This window comes from Pleurodeles waltl, chromosome 3_1, assembly GCF_031143425.1.
Source record: "Pleurodeles waltl isolate 20211129_DDA chromosome 3_1, aPleWal1.hap1.20221129, whole genome shotgun sequence".
Taxonomy (NCBI): domain Eukaryota; kingdom Metazoa; phylum Chordata; class Amphibia; order Caudata; family Salamandridae; genus Pleurodeles; species Pleurodeles waltl.
In genome coordinates this window covers 1,296,869,035-1,296,894,717 of record NC_090440.1, presented here as the reverse complement: position 1 = coordinate 1,296,894,717, position 25,683 = coordinate 1,296,869,035, and the positions used below count along the sequence as shown (strand labels likewise).

The 25,683-nt window shown below is 39.8% G+C and overlaps 1 protein-coding gene across 2 annotated transcripts in view; it reads left to right on the top strand.

Annotated features, from left to right (window-relative positions):
• TFCP2L1 (transcription factor CP2 like 1) overlaps positions 1–25,683 on the top strand; it is a 71,020-nt gene that overhangs the window by 13,058 nt on the left and 32,279 nt on the right. The window contains exons 2-6 of one of the 2 annotated variants that reach the window (XM_069224624.1): positions 1,117–1,265; positions 17,667–17,743; positions 18,569–18,674; positions 23,288–23,394; positions 23,513–23,665. In XM_069224624.1, the coding sequence (XP_069080725.1) occupies positions 1,117–1,265; positions 17,667–17,743; positions 18,569–18,674; positions 23,288–23,394; positions 23,513–23,665 (592 nt within the window). The remainder of the gene's footprint in view (positions 1–1,116; positions 1,266–17,666; positions 17,744–18,568; positions 18,675–23,287; positions 23,395–23,512; positions 23,666–25,683) is intronic. The other variant, XM_069224625.1, reaches the window with a different exon arrangement.

Below are 25,683 nucleotides of genomic sequence, written 5' to 3'. Positions count from 1 at the left end.
AGTAGATATATACAGCTGAGCTTATCGTTTCTCTTGCCTGTACCATTTTCAGTAAGATGGAAATCTAACAGTAGGAATATGCACAATTTGATACTGAACAGGCCTTTTTATGCATACAAAGTGGAAAACTCACCTTTCTGGACATGTGTGAAATATTCTGTTTATGGTTTGCAGTGTTTCCTGCTCGTTGACTTTTCGGGGTGTGCGCCTATGGTAACCAACAAAACGTACAAGGCATTGTTTAATTAATGTGCTGCAGTTTACTAGCTTGGTCCATTTGTAATAATTAGTAGCTCATTATTGTTTTACTTATTTAAAGAAATACATCTTTTTTTAATCTCTTTTTTTATAATGAAACTTTTGAATTTGACTTTAAACTGGTTGCCCATTTTGATACTAGAGAAATCACATTTTAGCCAAACCTTTGTTAATGACCGAAATATTTTGAAGCGGACTAGGTACAGGTGTTGGACATTCCTTTATAGCTATATATTCATTCTTGCTATGCCGTATTATAGCAGTCTAACTAGGGTATAACATTTTGTAGACTTGGGAAAAAATGCCACCAGGTTACAGAAAAGAAGTGCAGTTCGAATCTAAATGGAAAGTTCCAATGAAATCGGCATATGAGGCTAATGTTCAGGTTTATATGCCACTGTTTTGCATACTTTTTTGTTTATTGACCGTGAATGAATCGAAAAACCTTAGGAGGGGAAATTATATATTCAGAACGGACTCCTTAAAATCTCGTGTGTTTTTTTTTTTTTTTCCCTTCTAGTCAGTTCTATTTACACCGGAGAGCAAGATGAGCTTGAATATGCTCCCAGTCTCCTTGTATGTATTTAACGCCTTCTCAACTGCTTCTTTAAATGTGAGCAGCCAGGACCAAATCTAACTGGTTAAATGTAATGGCGACTCGTCTGCATTATTTTTTTGGAAGCAAAATAATCTCTTCCTGACCTTTGTCTGGGAGATGAAAGTTTGTGTTTAATTTTTTTTTTTTTTGTGTTAAAATCTATCCCTGCAAAATGGAGGAATGTGTACACGTTTGGCACTTCAGTGTGTGAGTACTACATACAACATTATGGGAAACTAACCATAAGCATTCTATTTCAGTGATGTCCTTGCACTGCCAGTCTTCAAACAAGAGGAGCCACAGCTGTCACCTGATCACAGCAAACTAAGCCCTTTCCAATACGTGCTGTGCTCATCAACTTCGCCAGCTGTCAAACTACACGAGGAAAGCCTGACCTATCTGAACCAAGGTGAGAAGTGTGTGAGATTTGAGCAACCCAGCAAATATGTGAAGGGGGGGACGAGGTATCGGCAGTGTAATTTACGGGTCTCAAAAAATGCACAAACGGCCTAACATCTGATCACTTAATTCAAGGAAGTTCGTGTTTGGACAGGAAGGTTTATCTTACTGGGGAGATAGCCTAGCAAAATGCTTCAGCACCCGACAAACTTGTGAACGTGTGGTCATTGAACATTTTGCTCATAGGTTTTTCCAAGTCTCATGAAAGTGTGCCCCTCATGGCATTGGAAGCGGCCTTTGTACTGCTTTGAACAACTAAGTACCTCTCTTCCCTTGAAAGGTGCCGGACTTCCCAGGGAGTAAATGGAAAATAAGCCAAGGGATTTATCCATGTCTGAGCTGGAAATAAACTGCGGAAAACTTGACCCAACTAGAAGTTTGTTGTATTACTGTTTTGCGATAACAGCTCTCTCCATCTCTTATTACATTTTTAAGTAGTTTAGACTTCTCATCCTCAATGCACGTTGATGTGCTGTTTTCTTGATATTATACTAGTGATTGTCATCCTTCCAGCCTCGCCTCTTTGTGCTGAATTTACTCAAATATGCTTGGTAACATACCAAGACCAGGGTAATTTCATTACCCAATAAATGTATTACCATCTTCGAGTAGTTGATGTGTTTATTATCAAAGCCTTAAACGTGCAAGAGCAATTACTAAATAACACAGTGGCTATATGATGGTGTAAGAGATCCAAACAAGACAAACTTTCGAATCAAACTCCATAAACAAGCAATTGCATGTTTTCATGTCAGAAAAGTAAACACTTAAGAGTGCGCAGTGGTGCTAGTATAGTAAAAGGACCACTTGATACCCAGTCATCAAAATTTAATGGGAACACAATTGGGGGCAATGTAAACATCCATGAACTACCACATCCTTGATGGGACTGCCCAGCCAAACCATGAAAAGCATAACAGCCAATGAATAAATTGGTCTGATTCAAAGTCCAATCTCTGTGCATTTGTACTTTTTTTGATGAATTGATGGCAATCTTCTTTGAAGGCTAACATGGCCAGTAGCCAGATAAAAAAAAAAAAAAAAGTGTACCTTTTTTTTAGTGAAGGAGAAATTCACATTGGGTCTTTTTCTAGTTCCCGTCTTTAAGATTTGCAAAATAGGTTTGTTATATTCCGTTGTGTTTGTATTTACATGTGCTTTAAGGAATGTAATGGTTGACCCTGGCGAAACTGTTATGTGAATTCAGATCCAAGGACATCTATATTTTTAGTTCTGTTTTGCTATTGCAGTTGCGTTGGACCTATTGCTACTTTTTTCAAGCTATTCATAGTAAGCTCTTCGTTTAGGAGTTTGGTTGTTGAAGAGCATCATTCCTTTACTAGGAGTATCTATTAAAATGGGGTGCTACAAGTTATGATGAGGGAATGAGTAAAGGCGTTTTAATCATCCATGCTATATTAAAATCACTTGCAGCTTAGGCTGCATTTCATATTTGTTTGGGATCCGCAAGCTTCCTCCAGTAGGCTTGATTGCTAGATAATTTTAGGTAAGTTCTGCTTCGTGTGTGTTTTTTTTTTTTTTTTTTTTTTTTTTTGCTCCCCCGTTAGTTTCAGGAAGGCACGTGAGTGTACTCTTTTCCTGTTTTACCCACTGTGGCATCATGTAAATGAGAGAGTGGCTTTTAGCACTGGGACCCTAATCTGCAGCTATAACCGCAGGCTAGTTAACCAATCGCCGGCAATACTGTGACTATGTATTACTCGACGTTACAAACCAATCCGAAGGTCTGGGCCCTGAAACTGAAAAGGAGGTTTTAGGTATAAAGGCATTCAGTCCCGTTTTAACATTCCTCCTTTCATGTTGGAGGAGGTTGTGAATATTCAATACTCGTGTAACTCGTTGAACCTGTTGTGATGTGCCCAAATGTGAAATTTCACTTGGGAATAGGCAGTACTTGTAGGTGTCTCTACTCCTGTAGAAGGTATGTATTCCAGATCGGCAAATGCATCAGTTTTCCAAAGCTTTTTAGTTAAACACTCTGAACATTTTGATAGCTGTTTTTTTTATTTTTGCATGACGTTTATTTACGTCTACTTGCAGAATTAACTAGTTTTAACAGTTAAGCTGTGTAAAATGAGTATACTGTGCATTTTGGAAATGGATTTACTCAATGGGGACTAATGGGCGCTTGTGCAAGGCTTGCATTCTTCCACACTCGTGCACCTTGTTTTGAAGAGGAACAATGGCCCCTGCTTCATGCTCCTCCAGCTCCATGAATTGATAGAATGTTACAGCAGAACGTCATATTTTGTTTGCAAATTATTCAGTATTGTATGAACTTGCTGTTTGTGTATTTGGTTGTGTGTGTGTGTGTGTGTGTGTGTGTGTGTGTTTATTTATATATATATATATATATATATATATATAATTTTCACTGAGAAAAACAAAGGCTACAAGGATGTTATAATTAGGCTCACATTTTAAACATACAAAACCATAGAAATTCACCAATTATATTTAGTTACCTCAAGTATAACTCATACCCTAAGGTAACTATCTCACACCCCCATCGTGCATTTTTTTTCCTAACCATTTTTACTTAAAAATATTGCATTGATATTATCAATGGTGTTATCAAAGATGGCATGAATGCCTTAGTTTGTGGAGTGATTAGCAGTGTATGGTGAGGGTGCGAGTCAGTTACGGCACAAGTTAGTTACTTGAGGTAATTCTAACTTTTGAATTTCTATGGGTTTGTATGTTTAAAGTGTGAGCCTTACTAACATCCCTGAAACCGTTGGCTTTTTTTAATTGAATTTCTAATGTTTTTTTTAACATAGCAATTTTCATTACTATATGTCAATCACCCCCGCATGTAGTGGAAGTTGCTTGCAAGACGTGGGCTGCAGCCAACACCCCTAACAGCCCAACCCCATGCTGTGCACAGCCCTTTGGCCGTGCACAGTGGAAGATGACTGTGGCCTTTCTGGGTTTCAGTATAGGTGTGAGAGGGTGTATCTGTGGGTGAGAGGCTGTGTAGGTCGGAGTGGATACAAAAGGGTGTGTGTTTGGGTGTGTGTGGGGGTGTGTATGTGTGTGTGTGTTGGTTTTTTTTTTTTAGGTTTTGATGTATGATCTACGTAATGAGATTTTTGTACAATTTTTAAAATGTATATAATTTTTACAACTTAAAATAATTCGTAATTTTTTTAAAAAAAAAATAGGACTGCTGGACTCACTCAAAGTGCTCAGTGTGAAGGTTGTTGTCTTTTTATTTATTTTTAAGCCCTTTATGAGCTATCTGATACCGTGGGGGAGCCCACAAGGGCTCTTCCTTGGTCCCTCTGTTTTTAATTTATTTTTAAACATGCCCTTTACAGGCTATCTGTCACTGCAGGGGAAGTCATAAGGCTTCCCTTGTTGTGCCATTGCTTCAGCAAGCAAAGAGCTGCTTTTAACAGCAGATCCCTGTTTGCTGAAGCATTTCATCTGTCTAGCTTCAGTCTTTGACCGCAGGACTTGTTTGACAGGTCCAACTGTTAAAATTAAATAAATCCTAGAGTGTTTGCAAACAGCTATGTCTTTGGGGTGGGCACCCTGGGACATAGCAGGAGTGGGCCCTGGGGGTGGTGGTCCCCTGGCCATCATTCACTCCTCGAGGGGGGGGGGGGGGGGGCCACGTGCATCCCTCCAGCGTGCACACAGCAACTCTGTATGTAAAATAAAGGAAAAAAATGCCTTTTATCGTTGTGAAGTTCGGGACCCCACCACCAGAGCTGCTTTTCTGTCAAATTTGGTGTAATTCCGTCCAGTAGTTTTGGTCGCTATCTCTGTTCAAAATCCCTATTTAAAAAAGGGTGGATAACCTCCTTTATTTATTTTTTTCCTTTGCCAATATACATTTCTGGTCTTGAATGTTTTTTTTTTTTTTTTTTCTTAACTTTCCCTTTTGGTTTCACCTATGTATGCACCTACGACTTTGGCAATCCTTTAAACTAGTGTAAAGGTGTCATGCATCCACTCAGCCCAAGACCGCATTGGAGCATGTGATGTGAAACATTTGAAAGAATGCTTTCATTATTAAAGTCCAGAGGGACTGTCTCATGTGGGATGGATGCCGAGCTCTGCTACAAGCAAGTCACTGCCTGTAGCCCCAACAGTACTTTCCTCACATCTTGTTTTGCGCTGGGGTCAGAAAGAAGCATGTTCAGTGTCTTCTTGGGCATTGGATGCTCTCCTTGAGCTTGGAAGAGCATTTCAGTAGGAGTTCTACACTGCCTGTCGTCTTTGGGTTGAAAAAGCACGCTCAATTAATTGTATCTGTCAATTAGTTTGCCCTAGATCAACTTCACCAACCAAAGGAGTACACTTATTCCAAGAAACCCTTCTTTAAAAAGATTTATTATCCCTCCTGTACATTGGTTTAAGATAGATCCGGTGCGCAGTGCATTCTGACTTTTCTGCATGTTAACAATCGTTTATGGCAGCAATGTGAAAGTGATTGCTGTTGGCACGCTTCTAGGAACCTTATTTAACCATAGTATACATAAGCTGTATGGTGCATCAATGTGATAACTACTGCGTTGCACTGTGCCCCAGTTGATTGAATCTGGTATAATGCTGAAAAGTGTTGCCTCGCAGGTATTGAGGGCTAGAAAAAAAGACGTTCCTATCAAAAGGTAACTTCAAACTTTTTTCCCCTGTTTGTTTTGAATGTTGGCAGGATTGTTTGTGAGGCCTTTATACTAATTTCAAGGTGCAATATGTTCACGCTGTCTTAAATGGTCCATCTATAGGGATAAATAGCTACCTGCTGGATCCATCATGGTAGGACCCAATGCTTTAAGGATCAGATATTAATGACAGCCAAGTCCGCCAGTCAGTGATCTCCCGCCATACAGAGTAATTGGGTATAGAAAATACTTGAAGAAAATAATCTATCAGTTTCAATTGAAAACTCCATTGAGTTTCAGGTACTGAATACAATTAAGTACCTTAATACTTGTGACATTGTGAAATGGACATTTAGTACACATTCTCCATGTTAATGGGCATGATTACAGCAACATTGTATCCTTACCTCTACTAATCCCTTTTACTGCTAATCCCTCCATCTTGTTTTGTGATGGGATGGAGACAGGCGCTATGGCTACAAAGCATGAAAGAGCTGGGTTATCTAGGCACCCTGACAACAGTATGTGCTAAAGCAGTGGTTCCCAACCTGTGGTCTGGGGATCCCTGGGGGGTCTGCGGCTGCTTAGAAAACAAACTTAATAATATTAACAGATTAGGTCCCCAGCTTTAAGTAATGACTCACTGGGGGGGGGAGGAGTCCCCAGATTCCAATAATGATTCAGTGGGGGTCCCCAGGTTCCAGTACTGATAATGTGGGGGTCCACAGAAGTCAAAAGGTTGGGAAGCATTGTTCTGAAGGATGAAATGCAAATAAACTATGAAAGGTGTGTTTGTTCCCAGTCTACTACATTGGTGCTCTTTTTCATGGCTAGAATGTCTGTTATAGTTGCCTGTCTAATCACTTCTGCTGCAGGCATATTTCAAAAATATAAACTGTTACGAATCCAAGACCATTTACTTGATTTTTTTATTTTTATTCTCATTATTTTATCATTATGCTGGTTTGTTCACTGTTAATGACATGAGACGCAGTAAGCAATGTTTTGTTATGTAATATTTGAGTTTTTGAGATCTTATATTCTGGGTGTCCTTCAATTTTTTTTCCCGCTTGAGTTATTCTACAGTAAACTAATATATTGAACAGAAATATCAATTAAAGCTATTAATTGGATTTTATTGTTAATTAGCAAATGCTCTATGGGGTACTTCTGTCAACATCACACAGCCTGTTTTGGTTATGAAGTTTATTAAATCCCCTTTCAAACCAGTTTATTGAAATCTTGATTTGTATTTGCATTTGTATACTATATTACTACTTTATATATAATCTTAACACATTGTCTAACGTGCCGCTCTTGTTACGACCTTCATTAGATTAGGTCTTAGGTTGGTTCTTGAGGATGATTAGTAGAAAGTAGGTTCATTGCATATTGTTGAGGTAGTTTGTATAGATTAGTGTAAAACAGGTTGTGTTAGAGCCAGGGAGATCTTTGAGTTTTGTGTATTGAGAGGCTGCCAAAAGGCTAATGATTTTTCCTTACTTTGGGTGATTAGTTGGCTATTGCTCGGATGGGGTAAGGTTAAAGAGGTTTTTGCTGAGACGGAGCATAAATATATGGGTGTTTGGTATTACAGTGTCAGCATTTAACAAAAGTGAGGTTTGTTGTATTTAAACTGCAAGACTATGGCCTATTTTTAGGCAACATTCTAATGCTTCTGTTTGTGTGTGTGTATGTGTATGTGTGTGTGTATGTATGCATGTATGTATGTGTGTATGTATGTGTGTATATATATATATATATATATATATATATATATATATATATATATATATATAATACACACACAATCACTCAACCAATCGTTCCTTTCAAAAAAGGAAAGACCGCAGTCACTTGCTTCTCCAAATCCATGTATTTAATCAGGCAAAAATGAAATGGACAAAGTTTCACCATCCCGCCCGACGCGTTTCGGGAGACCTTGCTCCCTTGTTCACAGAAGTGTTGTGTGTTTTTTTTTTTTTTTTTTTCCCCGTGAACAAGGTCTCCTGAAACGCGTCGGGCGGGATGGTGAAACTGTATTTCATTTTTGCCTGATTAAATACGTGGATTTGGAGAAGCAAGTAACTGTGGTCTTTCCTTTTTTTGAAAGGAACGATTGAGTGAAATTTAGGGGCTCACGACCCCACCGTAGTCTGCCGTCGTGCTTTTGAACATTTTGGTGTGTGTGTGTATAGATATAGCGATAGAGATATATAGAAAATATATTCTCCACCTGTTGAAGAACAAGGTGGATGCTTAACATCCTCCTGAGGGAAGTACACTTTCGTTAGTTTCTCTAACTCTTTTATATACAGTAGCAAACCATTACATGCAATGTTTGCAGTGTATTAAACCTTATTTCATACACAAGCTACTTCCCAATTTCAATTCTAGACCTACACCTGCTACACTGAATCCTCTTTGGTAGCTATGTTTGAGAGTATTTGTTAAACTGGAGCATTCCATTCAGGCCTTTATGGCCAATTGCTTTGTTTCTTTGAGACCCCTTGGCCTGTTAACTACTGGTTCCTCTCTTTGGAAGGAGATGGGCTGGGTGGGGTTTATCTGCTAGCATTTTGACATGAACACTAGACACCTGCATCTTAAATTAGAGTGCATTGGTTGCCCAAACCAGACACTTTGAATATAGCTGATCATTGTTTAACATAGATGGCACTACGTTCGGATCTGCAAGATTGGGGTGGGGGGGGGGGGGGGGGGGGTGGGGGGGAGAATCCTAAGCCCTTGTAAATTCATTCGAGTCTCTCACAGCTGCTCAAGTCAAAATGTATATTGTGAACTTGGTGAAAGCTATCACTAGTTTTCTTTTGGATTGGTCTTTCATTCATTTTGACACTGCATGTTGGTGAGTATGTACAACAGCAACCCATTCATTGTTTGGCATTACAAAACATCTTTAGGTTTCAGCACATAGAGTAACAGATGTAGGGGTGTTAATTAGGGTCTGACTTTATTGTTCTCTTGCATAACTCACAATTAGGTTGTGTGGTTATCCTAATTTTATGCTTTCTCCAGCATAAGATTCATAGGTTACCTTTGCTTGCAGAAAAAATGCGAGTTTGAGCAGAATCTTTCAGGAGCCTGTGAAACTGGATGTGAACCATGCTACTAAGTTACTTGCACTGTGCGCAGAGCTTTTGTCTATACTTAGTTATACTTCTGTTAAACTAGAACTCGTGGCGTGAAGATACTCAAAGGCACAAGTTAGTTTCTTGGGGTAAGTCTAACTATAACTACTGAATTTCCATGGTTTTGTTTGGGTAAAAGTCAACTTGACTATAACGTCCCTGTAACAGTTTTTTGATGTAATTTTTTTTATTTTTTTTATTTATTTTATTTTTTTACTTAAATTAATATCCAATTACCCCAATAATACAAACACCACCATGCTTGGCCTTTGGCCATGCACAGCGGAGGTTAGCCACAGAACCTGGCCAGGCCCTATAGCCAACCACCCCAAAAGCTTCAAACCCCATGCCGCGCACAACCTCTGGCCATGCGCAGCAGGTTTTGGCGTTACTGGGGGTTTTTGCTTTTTCTTTGGATCAGTGGATCCTTCACAAGTTTACACTGGGGTGCCGTACTGAGCACCACAGTGACTCTGCAGATTGGTTAAAAAAAAAAAATTGGTCAACTTTTGCCCATGAGGGGTCCCTTGGGGACATGCCCATCTCTCTTATGGGGTCAAGGTATCTGTATCTTGACCTCTTATGTTAGTTTTTTTTCCCTCCCCCACGCCCCAATGCCAGAATGAAAATGGAGGCCGCAACTTTCCTCTCAGGTTGCAACCAGCCGATCGGGTCCTTGCTTTTCCTTTGGATCTGCAAGTGGATCCATGAAGATTCTGCATCCCTGGATTATTCAAATATTTTTTTTCTTTAACTCCAAGACTACTGAAGGATTTAAACCAAATTACAAAACTTTCTGAACGAAGATCTAGCGGTTTGGGCTGCAGTCATGTCTAAAAGCCCTATGTAAAATTGCATGGAGAAAATGCATTGTGGGACCCCCACCCTTTTTGTTAGCCCTCGCTAGACAGATCACCCTGAACTTTTCCAGACTTCACCTGAAGTGACCATGACACTAGTTTTGAAAATGTTGTGAAAAGTTGTCAAACTGCGCAAAGTTTTATTAGCAAAACACGAAAATGCTTTTCTTGTGGAAATTAGATTGGTAGGTGTGTGTAATCTCTCTTTGAGAAATTCTGGGACTTATTTGTGCTTCTTGCTTCCCCATGTTTAGACCACTTCCATTTTGGTTGACTAGGGGAATGAGGATGGACAGATATTGCGTAGTAGAACAGTTTGGAGGTCCAAGGGCATCCAGTGGTTACTGTCGATGGTTCCAAGTTTCCAGGTCCACAGTTGCAGTTCGAAGTCCTGCATGCTTCTCGGGCAGTGTTAAAGTTACAGTTGAGCTCCTACAGTGCAACAGAGCCTGCACACAAGTCTCTTGCTGCATGCCTATGTGCGTGTGGCTCCACCTTCTCTCTGCACGTTTGGTAGAACTGCAAGATTCCTGAAGCTTCCAGCAGGGGTGGCTGCATGACCTGGCATACTCCAGGCCCAAGCACAAGGCCTTCCACCCAGACTGACTAGAGCCTATCTTCAGGATTCTGGTGAGTCCATCAGGGGCTGGGTGTGGTCAATGGCCCCTTGGCACAAGCATTAATCTGTGTTCTCAGGGGACACAAGAGGAGAGGTGGTTCTGTTCCTCTTAGTCCACACTGTGCTAGATTCAAAGTTGTAGGAGGTAGGGATGGAGGTTGAGGGGGGGGGACAAGGATCCACTCTAGCACTCTTGTCAGCCCAAGTAATGATACTGAAAGTTTACCTAATTTGACCCCTTGTAAAATAGCTTGGTGGGTTAAGCCTAGTTTAGAAACTGGTGTGGTTTAATTAAGGGCACTTTCAGTTGAGAACTAATGAGCAGTCTTATTCTAATTTGGTTGCAGATGGGTCCTGCTTATTTAGTACTCCCAGATTTTATTTGCTCTTCGATCGCCTTTTTTGGACTTTTGATTGGTCAATCGCTCTACCCGAGTATCACTCCCAGTAATTTGCTGGCAAGATGGACTGCACAGGTTTGATTCCAGGGTCCGCCTTTTAAGAAGAGGCTGCTGTGATCCAGCTAGTGTAACGAGCACTAGGCCGGTTCCACGTGTGCACACAGGTGCAAGCTGTGCCTAAAAGCCTACAATTGGACACAGCCTTATAGCTGCCCAAATAGAACTCACATATGGCATTTTCGAACTGCACATTTGGCCTGTCAGAGTACCCTTTATGACAGGTCTAAGCCTTCCTTTTAAACATTAATGTCACTCATATGTAGGCGTTATGGCCTGTAAGGGCAGAGGGCAGATTATTTAAGAATAGGACATGGAGGAATTGATAAACATGTCCTTAAAATGAAAAATTCTGAAAGAAATATATCTTCACTGTAGCAAGGCTGGCTGCTGCCCTGGGAAATCACTGGGCTATATTGTTACGTTTGTTAAATGCTATACTCCTATTGAAAACAGCTAGAAAAATACTGTTTAGTGTTTTTTTGAATTGTAATTTGAAGTCCTCTTTAACAGTGAGGTTGGATGTCCAATTACTATTTTGAAAATGCCACTGATAAAAAGTTGGCATTTTTCTGCTTAAAGTTTCTGGGAGTTTACATCTACCTGGGAGAGTCATGGCTTCCCAAGTGGGAAATGTGTATTAGAGCCTGACAAAGTGCCCTGGGTGTAAAAGGAGTGGGTCTCCCTGACAAAATGGCTGGGAAGGAGTTGGAACCTGTCCTGATCACACTTCAAAGGGGCTTTTATCAGCACACACAAGGACCTCTAACACCAGCCTTTTTGTGTCACTAGCAAGACAGCAGTCACAATCGGAAAAGTGGGCAGCATAGTCTAAGGAGAGAAAAACACGCATACGCTAAACCCTTGGCCCAGACTGTGACCGTGACAACACCATGGACTGTAGGAAGGACAACCCCCCTGATGCCCTAATAGACCGAGGAATCAGTCTACAGCTGTCCCCAGGACTAGAGGGGCTCATTGACAATCTATAATTGACAGTGATTTAATTTTTTTACTTTTTTGGTCCTTTATTGACAGTAATGATTACATTTAAATGTTTATTGATTCCATTGACAGGATGGTTCTTTTCTGATGTGTATTATTGGCTTTTTAATGTTGAGCCTTTTGACAAAGCCAGTAGGCTTGCTTAATATATTGATGCGATGACCTTTGACTGGCTAAGCCAAGAGGCCTGCTTTATTCAAAGTGATACCCCTCTGTTGTGATGTTCTATCTGGTATAAGTGGAGGAGTACTGCAATTTTGGGCATCATTAGGATCAAATGTGATTTCAAACTGTCACCAAAGGAATTTTCAATCTGTTTGATGTGTACATTTGTTAATCAATGTGCACAGCTTGTTAGTGTGTGTAATAAATGCACTTTTCCAAAGCAAAATCACTGGCTGGGCCATCCTTTGTGTACCAGTGAATGGTGATTACTACCCACACCAACCCCTTGATTAGGACTTGGTCTGCTTCGCTACCCTGAGAGTCCAGTGCAGAAGTGGGATGCTTGATCCCCTGTAATGGAACATTTTGGACCTAATACTTGCACAGGCCTCACAGCCCAACTAATAACCCAATATCTTATGACTGTATTTAAACAGACTTCTTCAGGATCCTTCCTTTTGTATTTTCCCCTCTTACCTGTAGAGACTCTTTTGCATGCATCGTTCACGCCACTCTCCCCTCCAACCTGCCCACAAACAAACCAGTTGTTGGCAGTAGAGCTATGATTTGCATATTGTAAAATCTAGAAGTGATTGGAGTATTATTTTTCATAGTTGCCCCAAGGGTGTTCTGTTTTTGTGAAACTAACTCCCAATGGGTGTTTTGGTGTGGGTCAGTGGAACAGCCATGAGAGGAGTAGGCCTGGCGTGATTTATACCCATCGGCTAGTAGTACCTTTCTAACTGCTTTTCTAAAAGCAGTTTCACGTAGCTTTCTCATTAGAAATCACCTTCATACCTGGTTAACGTGGCCTAAAATCCTGCTGCTCTAAACTGTTTCACATACTTTTTTTTTTTATATTTCTTTAACATGTTTTAGAACTTTGGCGCTGCTTTTAGGTGTGGATTTTTTTCCTCTGTTTTCGCTGGTCTTAGTGTTCTTCTTCAATGTAGGCGGGCCTGTCTAATCTTATTTTGTGTGCGACCAAGATGAAAATACAGCTTCGCAATACAGATTAACCTGGTTTTACCTGTGACTTGTTGATAGCTCGGGAGGCGTTATTCTGATCTCCTAAATAGAGTGGGGGAATGGGGACCCATATGTTTGAAGCTAGGGATTTTCCGTTTAGACGGCCGCGCTCAATTGAACATCCTGTTTGTCTTGGTTGTCTTAATGCCCTCTTTTGCCTCCCCTCCCCGCCAGCTTCTCCACCAGGACAGTTTGACTTCTGTTTAGGAAATACTCAAAGTTCTGGTATTTCCAGTTTGCCCTTTCAGCTCTGAAAATCTAGTCTGTTAGGAATGTCCCTTATCACTGGCACGCCCCGAGAAAGTTACTGGATGGTAAACCTTCTCCTCCCTAAATCACGAAAACATGTGCTTCTTTAACCATGTGACTAGTCTGGTTTTTACCATACTCGCTTTTTGTGCTTCTTAAAGAAATACTTGCTAAGTATTGGACGTTCTTTAAGGAAGTTATGAAGTGTTTTGGGCCCAGGCGAATGTGTGTGTGTGTAAATTCTAGTGTACTACATTTTCTTGCCATGAATGACTTTAGTTTGCCTGGTGCAGTTCGGTCGTAGGTATAGCACTCGGTAACAGACTTCATGTTTTGTAGTACCTTTTTAGTATAACCACTGAGTCCAGGCGAGGCTTGAAGCACTTCTGGGTGCATAGCTAGTAAAATTGTTCTTGGTAGTGTGCGAGTTTGAAGTAGCAACAAACCGTGCGAAACACTTTTAGAACTGAGGGTGTATGTGTTAGCTTTGTGTCAAAGTACATAGAGGAACTGGGTGTTTCTGGATCTTATGGTGGTATTCTAAACAAATCCCTTGCCTATGATTTACAGCAAAGCAACTTGCTGTGACCAATAGAGCAGAGTACAACCACTAACTATGTGTAAATGATAATTTATTTATGTATAATATATGTATATTTTTTTAAATTACTACACCAGTTACCAGTGCCAAGTAGGCTTGAAGCTTCCAGTGTAAAATAATTATTTGGCTTGAACATGCATCGTTATGAGTGGAAATTGTTGTTTCAATGTTTGAATGCTAGTGAGACTTTCTAAATCGGTAATTGCTATAATTTAGATCTGACCAGAGGTCTACATTGCAGTTTTTTTTTTTTTTTTTGTCTCACATTTTTATGGTGACATTTTGGCAGAAGTCTTATCCTATCTAAGCAATTTTTGGAGTACTATTAGTGATGATCTTTAGCATCTCTCTAAAATTTATAGAAAGATATTGTGCAAGTAGAGCGTCCTTATACGGCACCTGCTTCAGAGATCCCTTTTCTGTGGACCCTGTTATTGAAAACATACCTCCTAGAATCACTGGTGTAATAGCCCGCACAGGTTGGGGGTGGGGGGGCCCTGCCTGACTGCAGTTATGGCAGAGGGGGACTCTATGTACTTTGCAGCCCGTCTCAAGTTACTTTACGCCAATGCCTAGAATAAGGAGGCCTGCAGTAGAGAACAATACCGTGATTTTCAGTGAGGTGAGGGAAAAGATTCCTCACCTGGAGGACCGAAAATGTGACATCAGTGCTGATATTTTGAAGTCATTTGATAGTCCTCCGAGCAGTACTGTAATCCATGTAAAGGCAGAATTGTTTTGGGCTTTGTAGAAGCTGTGTGGCGGAGTTCTGTACATGCCGATAACCTCTGAGTGGTTTAGCTGGAAGTTCCTGGGTTAAAGAATTATAGGAATCAGTGGTTTCATGCAGTGCCCACCTTAATCTTTTGGAGCGCAGATGGAATTGGTTTTATGCTTCTTTAATAACTTTATTGAAAAATAGGACCTTGGTTTTACCATCTCCGTTCTTAACCATTGGAAAAGTGCTCCACGTCCACAGGATACCACCTTGCATTTTAAGAGGCTCTACATAACTTTCATTTTTACTTACTTGGAGTGCACAAAATGCTCACTAAATGACCAGGCATTTATGCTAGTTTGTGCTGGTTTTGCTTTGATTTTGAAGTTTTAGAAGCTCCTTTCTAATTCAGTGACCCACCTTGTTAGACCTGTTAGGGTGGTTCTCCTACCAAACTTTTTGCCTTCACCCCTACAAATTGTTTCTGATCTCATTTTCTTTTTTGCTGGCCTTAGAACTCTGCACACTTTAACACTGCTGACCAGTGCTAAAGTGATTGTGCTCTTTCCTTATAACATGGTGAATTGGCCTATACCCAATTGACCTCCTGAAATTACTTGTGAGCCTCTGTTAGACTGGTACCACATGTACCCAGGACCTGCTCTAGTGGCCCTGCAGCACTGATTGTGCCACCCACTTATGTAGCCCTCCTAACATGTCTCCGGATTGCCATTGCAACCTGTGTGTGCAGTTTTAAACTACCATCTCGATCTGGCAAAATAAATCTTTTGCCGGGGCCAACCAAACCTTGTATTTTCATGTCACCCCTTGGATGACTAGGCCCTGAACAGCCCAGAGGGCCAGGTGCAGTGTATTTTAAAAAGGAGCACATGTAATTTTAAGTTTGTGTTCTGGTAGTGAAACTCTTAAATGTTTTCACTACTGCATAGCCTACCTTTCCCATAGGATAACACTGGAGTTACCTTTTTACATTTTAATAAGCTGTAGCTTCCAATTGGTGAGCAGGTACTCAGGTTGTCTAATTAATTTTAATTAAAAGCTCATCTATAGTGAAGTCAGATTTTTAATCCGTTATAATGCTGTAATTCAAGGAAGCTTGGTTCCAGAGCCTTGCAGTCCACTGAAACTACTGAAAATACCCCTTGGAAAGTGGTAAGGATTTAGCTAACCCTGCATGCCTACACTAATCTGAAGCACAAGAAAAAGTGCACAGGTTGCGAGAACAGCAGTAAAAGGAGGCAAGCCTGTTCCAGTCACAGGTTGATTAGGCTGAAACTGTTCAACATTGTCCACTAAACTCATCACCTCACCAGTACCTAATTTGGGCCAGTTTCTCTACAAATAAGTCACATTTAAATCGCCAGTACCCAATTTCCCGAAGTGATCAACAATGCCCCCATAATCCATTTTGATACGTTAAACTAAGGTTCAAAGCAGAATTAATTTAGGATTGGAAATATTGCCTGTGACCTTTATAGTTCCTAACCTGTCCAGCTCTAGGTCTTAGAATACTCCCACACTATTATTTAAATTCAAGAGGATGATTGGAACGCCATGAACTGCAAACGGTTTCATTTACATTTCCCTGTTGCCTGCAAACCATACCCCAGTTATTTTGTCCTTTGCACTTTTATTTCAAACAGTTTTTCTTTTACTAGCAGTCCAAGTATCTGTCTCATTTTCCACCGTGCTTGTGGCACATGCTAAATTTTTGTCAAAAACAGTATAAATCTAATCACTCCTTTTATTACATCTGCGTAAGTAGTTTGTAATTTTAATTTAATGTCCACCAAGCCTCTCATAACAATCTTTGTAGTGAAGTTCCCTCTTGGTGATGCCTTGATTTCACAAAATTGAAACCTTAGTTGTGCTGGTGTAGTCCTGTTTCTATACATTGATGCAATATCTTTAATCAACCAATATCAAGCAAATTTAAAGTACATTGGGAGGGGAAAGTAGGTACAGTATTTTATAACTGGATCCAAGGTGGAGACGTTAATTATTTACTTACAGCAAAGGCTTGTGTGGCTCACTTATTAGACTTGGACTAATCCACAAGTCCTATACAAGTAAATTGTAATTGTCTCCAAGTTTTAGACTAGATTCACCGTAAACACCAATAGCCATAGTTAAAATTATGGATAAATAAGAGCAGGTTAAAAGGATGTTTAGGGACGAGATTTTGTTAAGTGGAAAGGTTCTTCATGTCAAGAGAATAACAAGCAAATTACGCCTATGCTGACCATCATCATCCGCAGTAGGGGTTAGGTTACTAAAAGTTGCAGGGCATAAAAATGACTTACCCCTTGGGCTCGATTGTGAATTCCTGATGTGTTGATATAGGGTCTCCATCTAGCATGAGTTATCGTTCTGAAAGTACATCCCAAATATACCTTTGTGCCTAGAAGAAGCCATTTGCAGAAGTAATCTGGGCAAAAACATGCAACATACCTCCAGCATATTATATATTATTGGAAACTTATTTTCACAGACCAGTGGCAATCTTAAATTTCCCCTGTCCCTCAACCCATTGGATGGATTCAATGATTGTTATCCTTACTCCAGAAATACATGGAACTTTATTCCTATAAGTACGATTTGCTAACGAACCTTAATTAAATAAACACAAAATGTATAATGCGTACAACCAAGTGTTACATGGAGAAAATGGCTAATAAGCCTCAGTAACTCAAATGTTTACCCTGTTGCCAGAGCAACTTTCTTATGTATTGCGTCAGTGGTTCAATAGGCATTCGTAAGGGCTGTTTGTTTGAACTCTTAATTAAAAAATTTAATGAACCTGTTCTGAGGCTTAGCATTTTTCCCTTAAAATCTTGCAGGCCAGTCTTATGAAATCCGACTCCTTGACAACAGGAAATTGGGAGAGTATCAGGATTTAAATGGAAAATACATAAAGGTATGTTTTCTCAATTTGCTGAGCACCTGTGATACAGCAAACTGTTAATTTTCTTTCACGGTCTCTTAATATTTTTGTCAGTGATGTTCTTGCCAAGTCTCCTCATAGGTACTAAAGTGCCCAGTTGCCACTCTCTGCCACCAAATAGTCATGCCCGAATCCTAAAATATTTACTGGATGTCTTTACTGGGGCCTTTTTATAAGATGTTCAAGTGCTGTTATGTTCGACTGCTGCTTTGCAGTCGAATCTGGACATTGTATACTTCGGCAGAGGTAGCTGTTGACAAGCGCAATAGTGGGTAGTTAAATGATTGGAATGAATAAAAGTTTGGATGGAAGGCATCAATGAAAGGTTGTTGTTATTTTTTTTTTCTTGGCAAAGAAGTGTAACCATTCATGAAGGTAATGTTTGGATTGGTACGGCTGTGGAGGCCTGGTATGTGCTTTAACTTTTTTTTTTTTTTTTTTTTTTTTTTTTTTTGTGTAACCTTTCACAGAACTGTACTAAACATGGGCCTGATACTCCAGGTTGATTTCTTTACTTGTGGTGTCTCGCTTGGCAGCCCACTTCTGGAAACGTATTCTGTAGAACACAGGAAATTTATAACTTTTCAATTAAGGGAACCTCCATGGAATGAGAGGGTCAGTGAATATAAACCTGATAATTAGACTTTGCTTTTCGCTAGCCACCTTTAAACCTTTGAGTGAGTTGAATAGGATTTGTGTTAAATATGAATCATTTTTGTTTTTCCACATCCCAACTTCTGTTCTCATTTCATTGTCATTTTCTGTAGCTCACTTGTTTTTGATTGTTCTTTTCATAAGAGCATCATTCGTGTAGTTTTCCATGATCGACGTTTACAATATACAGAACACCAACAACTAGAAGGCTGGAGGTGGAGCCGCCCAGGGGACAGAATCCTTGATTTGGGTATGTCTTTTTATTACATTTTTTACATTTTGTTTTTTACAGCTTTTTTGCTACATTTTCATTCCTTTTTTTGGTCATCATTTGACATTCGTTTGCAACACAGTTTAAGCTGTAGTGGGCCCAAAATGAATACACCTTGGCAGATCATTTTAATAGTGGATTAAAAACTCTGAAGTACTCATTTGTATCGGGTTCAGAGTTGAGTATCTACTTAGGATAAACTCCCACCCCGCAAAAAAGTCAGATGCTTCCATGTTAAATTTTTTTCAACTTAACATTGCTGCTTTCCTGCTGTTTATCTATTGCTGGATGTTCTTTGCTATATATGATTGCCATTTTGCTCCTCTGTATTCTCTTCTCTTCACTTTGAAACAAGAAAACTTTAAGGCAACAGAATGATGGTATTGAAAGTAGCAAAGTGTAACTCGTCTCACTTAATGTTTTTGATCCCTAGTGCTTCGAGTCTGTTAAAGTCTTCCACCTGCTGCCGTGGTGGCTTCCTTGTGATTAGATGATTGTGTTTGATATGTGGAACATCCGATCCAAGAAACATTCCTAATTGAGTTCAGTTTACATTTTGAAAACTAAAACCTGAGATTTTCCTGTTGCAACTGAGCATTTTTAAACTTACTTCAGTATTTTTTTTTTTTCTTTTCTTTTCTTGCAGCCCTACTGATATTTTACTACCTTGACCTAATTCACCAGATTAACTGTCTCCAGTTTTGGTTATGTAAAGGTGTTATTAGTATTATTACTTTGTGTTTCTTTTTTTTTTGTTTTTCTCTCTCCAGCCCGTTGATGGGTTGTACTCATCTTGCATTGTCTTGTTTGAAGCTCTCCCCAGTTTAGAGCGGTTACGTCACTTTACTTTTTATTTTTTTACCCTATCACTTAAGGCATATCTGCACTTTTTGGGTGGCATAATTTCAGTTTTGTCCACTTTTAACAGCAGGCATGCTGTCTGTTTGGAGACTTTACTAATGACCGTTTAAGTTGGAAATTTGCCTTAGGAAATCTATGATGAAAAGGTCTTTATTTTGAATGGTCTTCTAACTAAACTAACTAATTAGAGAGCGTTGCTGGCTTCTGGGGGTGCTAAAGGACTGATACTGCATTTCAGTGCCCTGTTGTGTTCGATCTGAACTTATTCTTTAGAGTGGTGTTGTATTGTAAAATAATTAAATTACATTTCTATAAGACTTATCTAATAGCCCATTTCTGTGCCTTCTGTGGTCAGACCATCAAACAACATGGATTTTTCTTAGTGCCTCTCCTATTTGGACATGCTTCATGAGTGCTTTTCACAACTTAGGGAGTCCTTATGATGTCGGCGGTAATATGGAGGAAAGTTCTGCCAACAGGCTGGCGGTACTTTCCTCCATATTATGACATTGGCTTCAGCCAAATCACCAATGTACCACACCGACCGCCACTGCGGTAACGGCCGCCGGGCTGGAGACATCAAACTCCAGCCTGGCGGCTGTCACTTGACTGCCTGCGGGAATATGACCTCCACCTACTGCCCTGGTTTTCGTGGCTTTCATACCGCCACGAAAACCATAGCAGTACTCCCTATCAGTGATGGGGAGTTCCTTCCCAGTCACTGACCGGGGACTTCCCCACCCCCTCACCTCCCCCTCCTCTCCAGACGCCCCTCTTCACACACGTATACACACACACACACACACCCATTCCCATATTCATCCACGCATGCATACATCCATGCACACACATCCGCACACACACACACACATACATGCAGACACGCATTCACACAACTCAACATACACGCACTCACATCCCCAAACATGCATACCCGCAACACCCCCCCCACACACACATAACCCCCACCACCCCTCCCCTGACGGAGCACCCACTTACCTGTGTCCAGGGAGGTCCTCCGGCAGGAGACTGGCTAGAGCGCTGCTGCCAGCAGCAGCATTTGCCAGCAGAACACACCAGGCCGTCTTAATTCTCATAATACGACCGGTGGCTGTCTACTGGCATGGTGCTGCTGCTGGCAGCAGCGCCACCTTACCACCGTCCGCCAGCATGGCCACAGCTGGATTTCCGCCATCCTTCTGGCAGAAATCCGGCTGTGGTCATAATATGGTGGAAGGCTGGTAGCCGTGGCGACTCTTTTGGCAGAGGTCGCCACAGCAGTAGGATGGTTTTTACCGCTGATGTTATGAGGGCCTTAATCTTAAGAATTGAAAATATCTTTGTAAATTTGGGATGCCCATAATTCTGTTTTGTCCATTGGTTGTGAAGTACAGTCCTGCACTAGGCTCTGAGGCATATAGGTTATTAAATAGAACAAATGTATCTATTCTGATGTCATACAAGCATTGCTTATTTTACTACAATATTGTAATGCCATCCCATCCAACCCTCAGCTCATTCATTGCCCCAACCAATTTTCTTATCCAATTCGATTCTAAAGCTGTGACTATAGTATTTGTTTGTTACTGATAACTTTACATGTAACTAGTTGTCAAAGAATGATTTTTGAGAAACTGTACATTTTCAGAGAAAATGAACCTTGTCCACTTTTTTTTTTTTTTTTTTTTTTTTTCTTCTCTCAATGCAATTCCCTTGTCTTTTACACTCTGCCTCCCAGCTTCTACCTTCCTTCCGGTCCACTCATGCCATTCCATTTCTGCGCCTTTCAATCTTGTAGCTTCTTTAGCGTGAATTGATCTTACCTTCAATCTTCATCCTCATTGAAAGGACTTTCTTTCACAACTTTTAATTCCTCTTTGCATATCAAGTGCCCCTGATTGCTACGTGAAATGGATGAATAAGCAAAGAAATAAACAAGGGCAAACTGCTGAAATACTATGCAGGAAACTCTTAATCTTTATCCACAGGTCAGTGTGCCTTTCTTTTCTCTGTATAGTTTTTTTTGCTTCATTAAATTAAACTTCAGTTTAGAGTTATTCACACACCCCTGGATGCTTTTTTTTTTTTTTTTTTTTTCTTGGGTGAATTAGAGCAGTAGGTCCATTGATGGACATCTTCAATATAGGCTACATTTTTGTCTGACTGGTAGCTAGATAGAGTTCTTAATCCTTACTGCATTAATAGAGTGTGCATTGTGTAGTCTGCACTGTAGTTTGAATCCAGTTATGGTGGAATTTATGGCCTTCTGAACACCCCAGGAAACAAACCCTAGGTTCTACTGTCTCAGTGAACGTAACTAATGAAGGCTGTGAATAATCACGTTTCCAACAAAGACAAATACATCTTCAGGTCTCTGCCACATCAATAGAAGTAGCCACAATAACAAGGAAACTTCCCTAGTATCGTTAAACACCAATATTCAGGGCATTGTTATACCCTAGTTATTTGCGGTACAACTAGATTAAACTTGAAAATGGGTTTAGGTAACACTTGTGTCTTGAGGAGTGAGTGAAGATACTTTGAGAAGGAAACACTTTCTCTTCTTAAGCAGGTTAGATGGTGGTGCATAATCTAAAGAGTGTACTGATATTATTCCAATAAACCTTTTGATCTGCGCCTGTTATTATACTCTTCAAAGATCTCCAGCTTGCGTTTAGTACATCACATTAGTACACGAGTTCAGCTTCCAATTACTAACTTGTTTCTGTAATGCTTACTGGTATTCTGGAGTCCTCAACACTGGCTGATTTTGAAAAAAATAAAAAAATCAGTTGAACTGCAGGTTCTCAGCTTGGTGTTACTTGGTTCTTAGAGCACTTATCTTGTTTGGTAAACGTTTTTAGCCTGTTGTGTCCCTGTATTAGAAAGAAAACTTTAAGCTTGATTGAATCAAAATTCCTGTCTTAACTTATGTGTACTAGTTCCTGATTTTCTGAATTGTGCCCTCTCTAACTTGTTGCATGTTATTTCGTAAGAGAGGTTTTGGGGGAAGGAGGGTGGGCTTATGTGGTGGATCAACTTGTGCAAGCATCTTGATATGCAGTGAAATCTTAAACTTCTTAGTACTTTCAGATTTGTCTGTTCTTTCTGCTGTTAATGTTTCAGCTATATGGCACTCCTTAGGATCATTGATCTTTCTTCTCTACTTGACTCTGCCAATTCTGTGTAATTTCCTGCCAAATTTAACAGTGTGAGTGCACATTCTAGTTTTGCAGCTTTAGCCTCATCAGTCTTGGCTGGTGCATTTAAACTTTGGACACAACAGGAGGGGGAGGGGTTGGAAGTGTGTGTGTGTGTGTGTGTGTGTGTGTGTGTGTGTGTGTTTTTTTTTTTTCTTCTTTTTTTTTTTTCTTTCCTGTCTCTCCACTTTAGCCATGCTAGAAGTTCAGAGCTGTAGAGCTGGTATAAGTAACTCACCTCGATGCAGGATGTGACTTCTGATAGGAAAGCTATATCCTATTAAAATGGCAGTATCATATTGGATAATTCTGAAAAAAAATAATTAGCCATGTTTTTGCTGGCTGCTCTGACCTGTAAAATGTTGCTTTGTGGTTCTGTTGAATTGTTACTTCATCAGTAAGCAAATGGCCTATGTTTTTAATGTAGTGTTCAACCCGCTTTATTTTGTGCCAACCCAATGGATTGTAATTGTGGAAGTGGCAATTGTTTCAATGTAGTCTTTTTAAAATTTTAGGGGTTTTCTCCTACAGATATCCCATTATCGGTTGGTATCTTAGACCCTCGGGCGAGTCCAACACAATTAAATACAGTGGAGTTCCTTTGGGACCCTTTAAAGAGAGCTTCAGCATTTATTCAGGTAATGTAAATATTGCAAACGAAAAGACTTGTGCAGATGTTTTAATTTTCAGTAACTGACCATGCATATGTTTACATTCAAACTAATTATTACTTTTTTTTTTTTTTTTAAAACCTAGGTGCACTGTATCAGTACCGAATTTACTCCAAGAAAACATGGAGGTGAGAAGGGCGTGCCCTTCCGAATTCAAATTGACACATTTAAACAAAATGAAAATGGTGAATACACAGAACACTTGCATTCTGCAAGCTGCCAGATCAAAGTATTTAAGGTATGGCACTTTTCTGAAGCTACTCTTGCCACACTAGGTTGTGTTCAGAGTTGTGATTTAGTGCGCTTTTGCCAGCAAAAAAGTTCAAGTAAGAATGTGTACTGTAAAGTTGGGATATGCAAATTTGGGATTTAAAAAACAAAAGCATCTTTCCCAGCTCGACATAGAATACATTTAGTGTGTTTTGTTGGCTAAACATTGTTTTATGTTGATGGAGCTTCTTGTTCAACTGTAAAACATTTGTTGGTGAAAGGTGATGGCACAAACTGACAACAGACAAAAGGATGAGGTCTTTGAGTGAAAAATTGAGTGGGTAGGACCGAGGTCAAACATTCTTGCTCCAATTAATTAAAAAGGATGGAATTTATAGGGGAATCTGTCTGCTGGGGAATCCCTGTAGGTCAGAGATGCTAAGAAGATTGTTCTGTTTTTCTTTAATGTTACATTGGTAGTAAACTTGGGATCTAGAATGAAACCAAAGGAAATGTATCATCTTAGAGCTTTGGGTATCTGAATGAATGCTGATATTTACAAGTGTGGGATGTTTTTTGGTTGAAAGAAGTGCTGGAACATTTTTATCCTTTGCAGGAATCTATGCTCTTCAAGGTTGATGAACACAGAAGAATGTGGTAGTACCATTAACACAATTTGCAATACAAACAATAAAATTACACATAATGACCTATGTGGCCATACAAAAAGAACTCCAGCCAGGAATATGTTAGGGGGATTTATTAGAAACTAGAGCTCAAAATCATGTAGACAATTCGCAAGACAGTTTATAATAATACAGAATCGCCACGTGTTGGCCAAGGCGGCAAAATGACTTCAAGTGAAATAACATTAAAGGAGCTAGTAATTCTGTAAGATAAGTACAAAACATTAAGAAAATTAGTTGTGATATAGAAATTGCGCGTTGCTCAGGTTTAGCAAGCATTAGTCAGTGTTGAAAAATTAAAGTTCAATTTTAGCGAGGCACAGGGTAACCCTGCCCAAAGCGCCAAATCAATTAATAACGTGGGATGGAACCCTTGAGGGCAAAAGACTAAAAAGGGCAAAAAGACTTAACATCTTGGACAGCAAGGTACTAAGGATGCTTAAAAGATAGGTAAAAAGGAAAAACGTCAGCATGTCAGAAGCTTGTTGGAGAGCCTTCTGCAAGAGTTAAGGGAAAATCTTTGTCTCAATAGGGCATCTCAAAGGGGCAAAGCAGAGGAAGATACCGCTTCAAGGGGTTCAGCATTCAGGGATTCTTAATCAGCAAAGGTTCAGGAACTCCAGAGATCTGACCAATCAAGTTTTATAAAGCATTCTGAGTCACCAAAGGTAACAGTCCTATTACGTTGAAGGGATATCATCAAATACAAAATGATCACACAACTTCAGGTTGCAACATCAACATTTCTTCCCAAGTCAGTCATGAGAACATCTTCCATCCATGTAACTCCACACAAGAATGAAACATTTTGCATACTTTGTTAGTCCATTTGCTCAGGATATTTCAAACTAAAGGACACAATTACACTTTTTATCCATGCCTGAACAGTAGGGCCTATTATGGGAATGGAGTCTGAAAGAAAGCTCAAGTTATGGAAATGAATCCGCATTTCCTGCCTAGTCACGGAATTCAAGACTTACAGGCCTCACTTAAACATATTGCTCCACTTGCAGTAGCCTAATATGTCTTAATAAATACAACTTTTTATGACAATGGTGAAATCTGCTTTAAAAATGCTTTAATAACATTCATGTTACATTCACTTTAGACAGACTGTAGATTTCAATTGATATAACACAGAATTGCATTTCTGTATTTTTGCACATGTATTTAAATTGTTAATCATTAAAAACGCAATATAGTGTCTACACAATCTGTTAGTATAGTCTAAATTAGTAGTATCAGTTTAATCCTTATAACATTTAATTTAATGCAAATTCCACCTATGTTGAACGATACAGTGTAAACAAATGCACATTTAAATTGACTTGTCAGTGCAGCTTCTACATTCAAACCATTA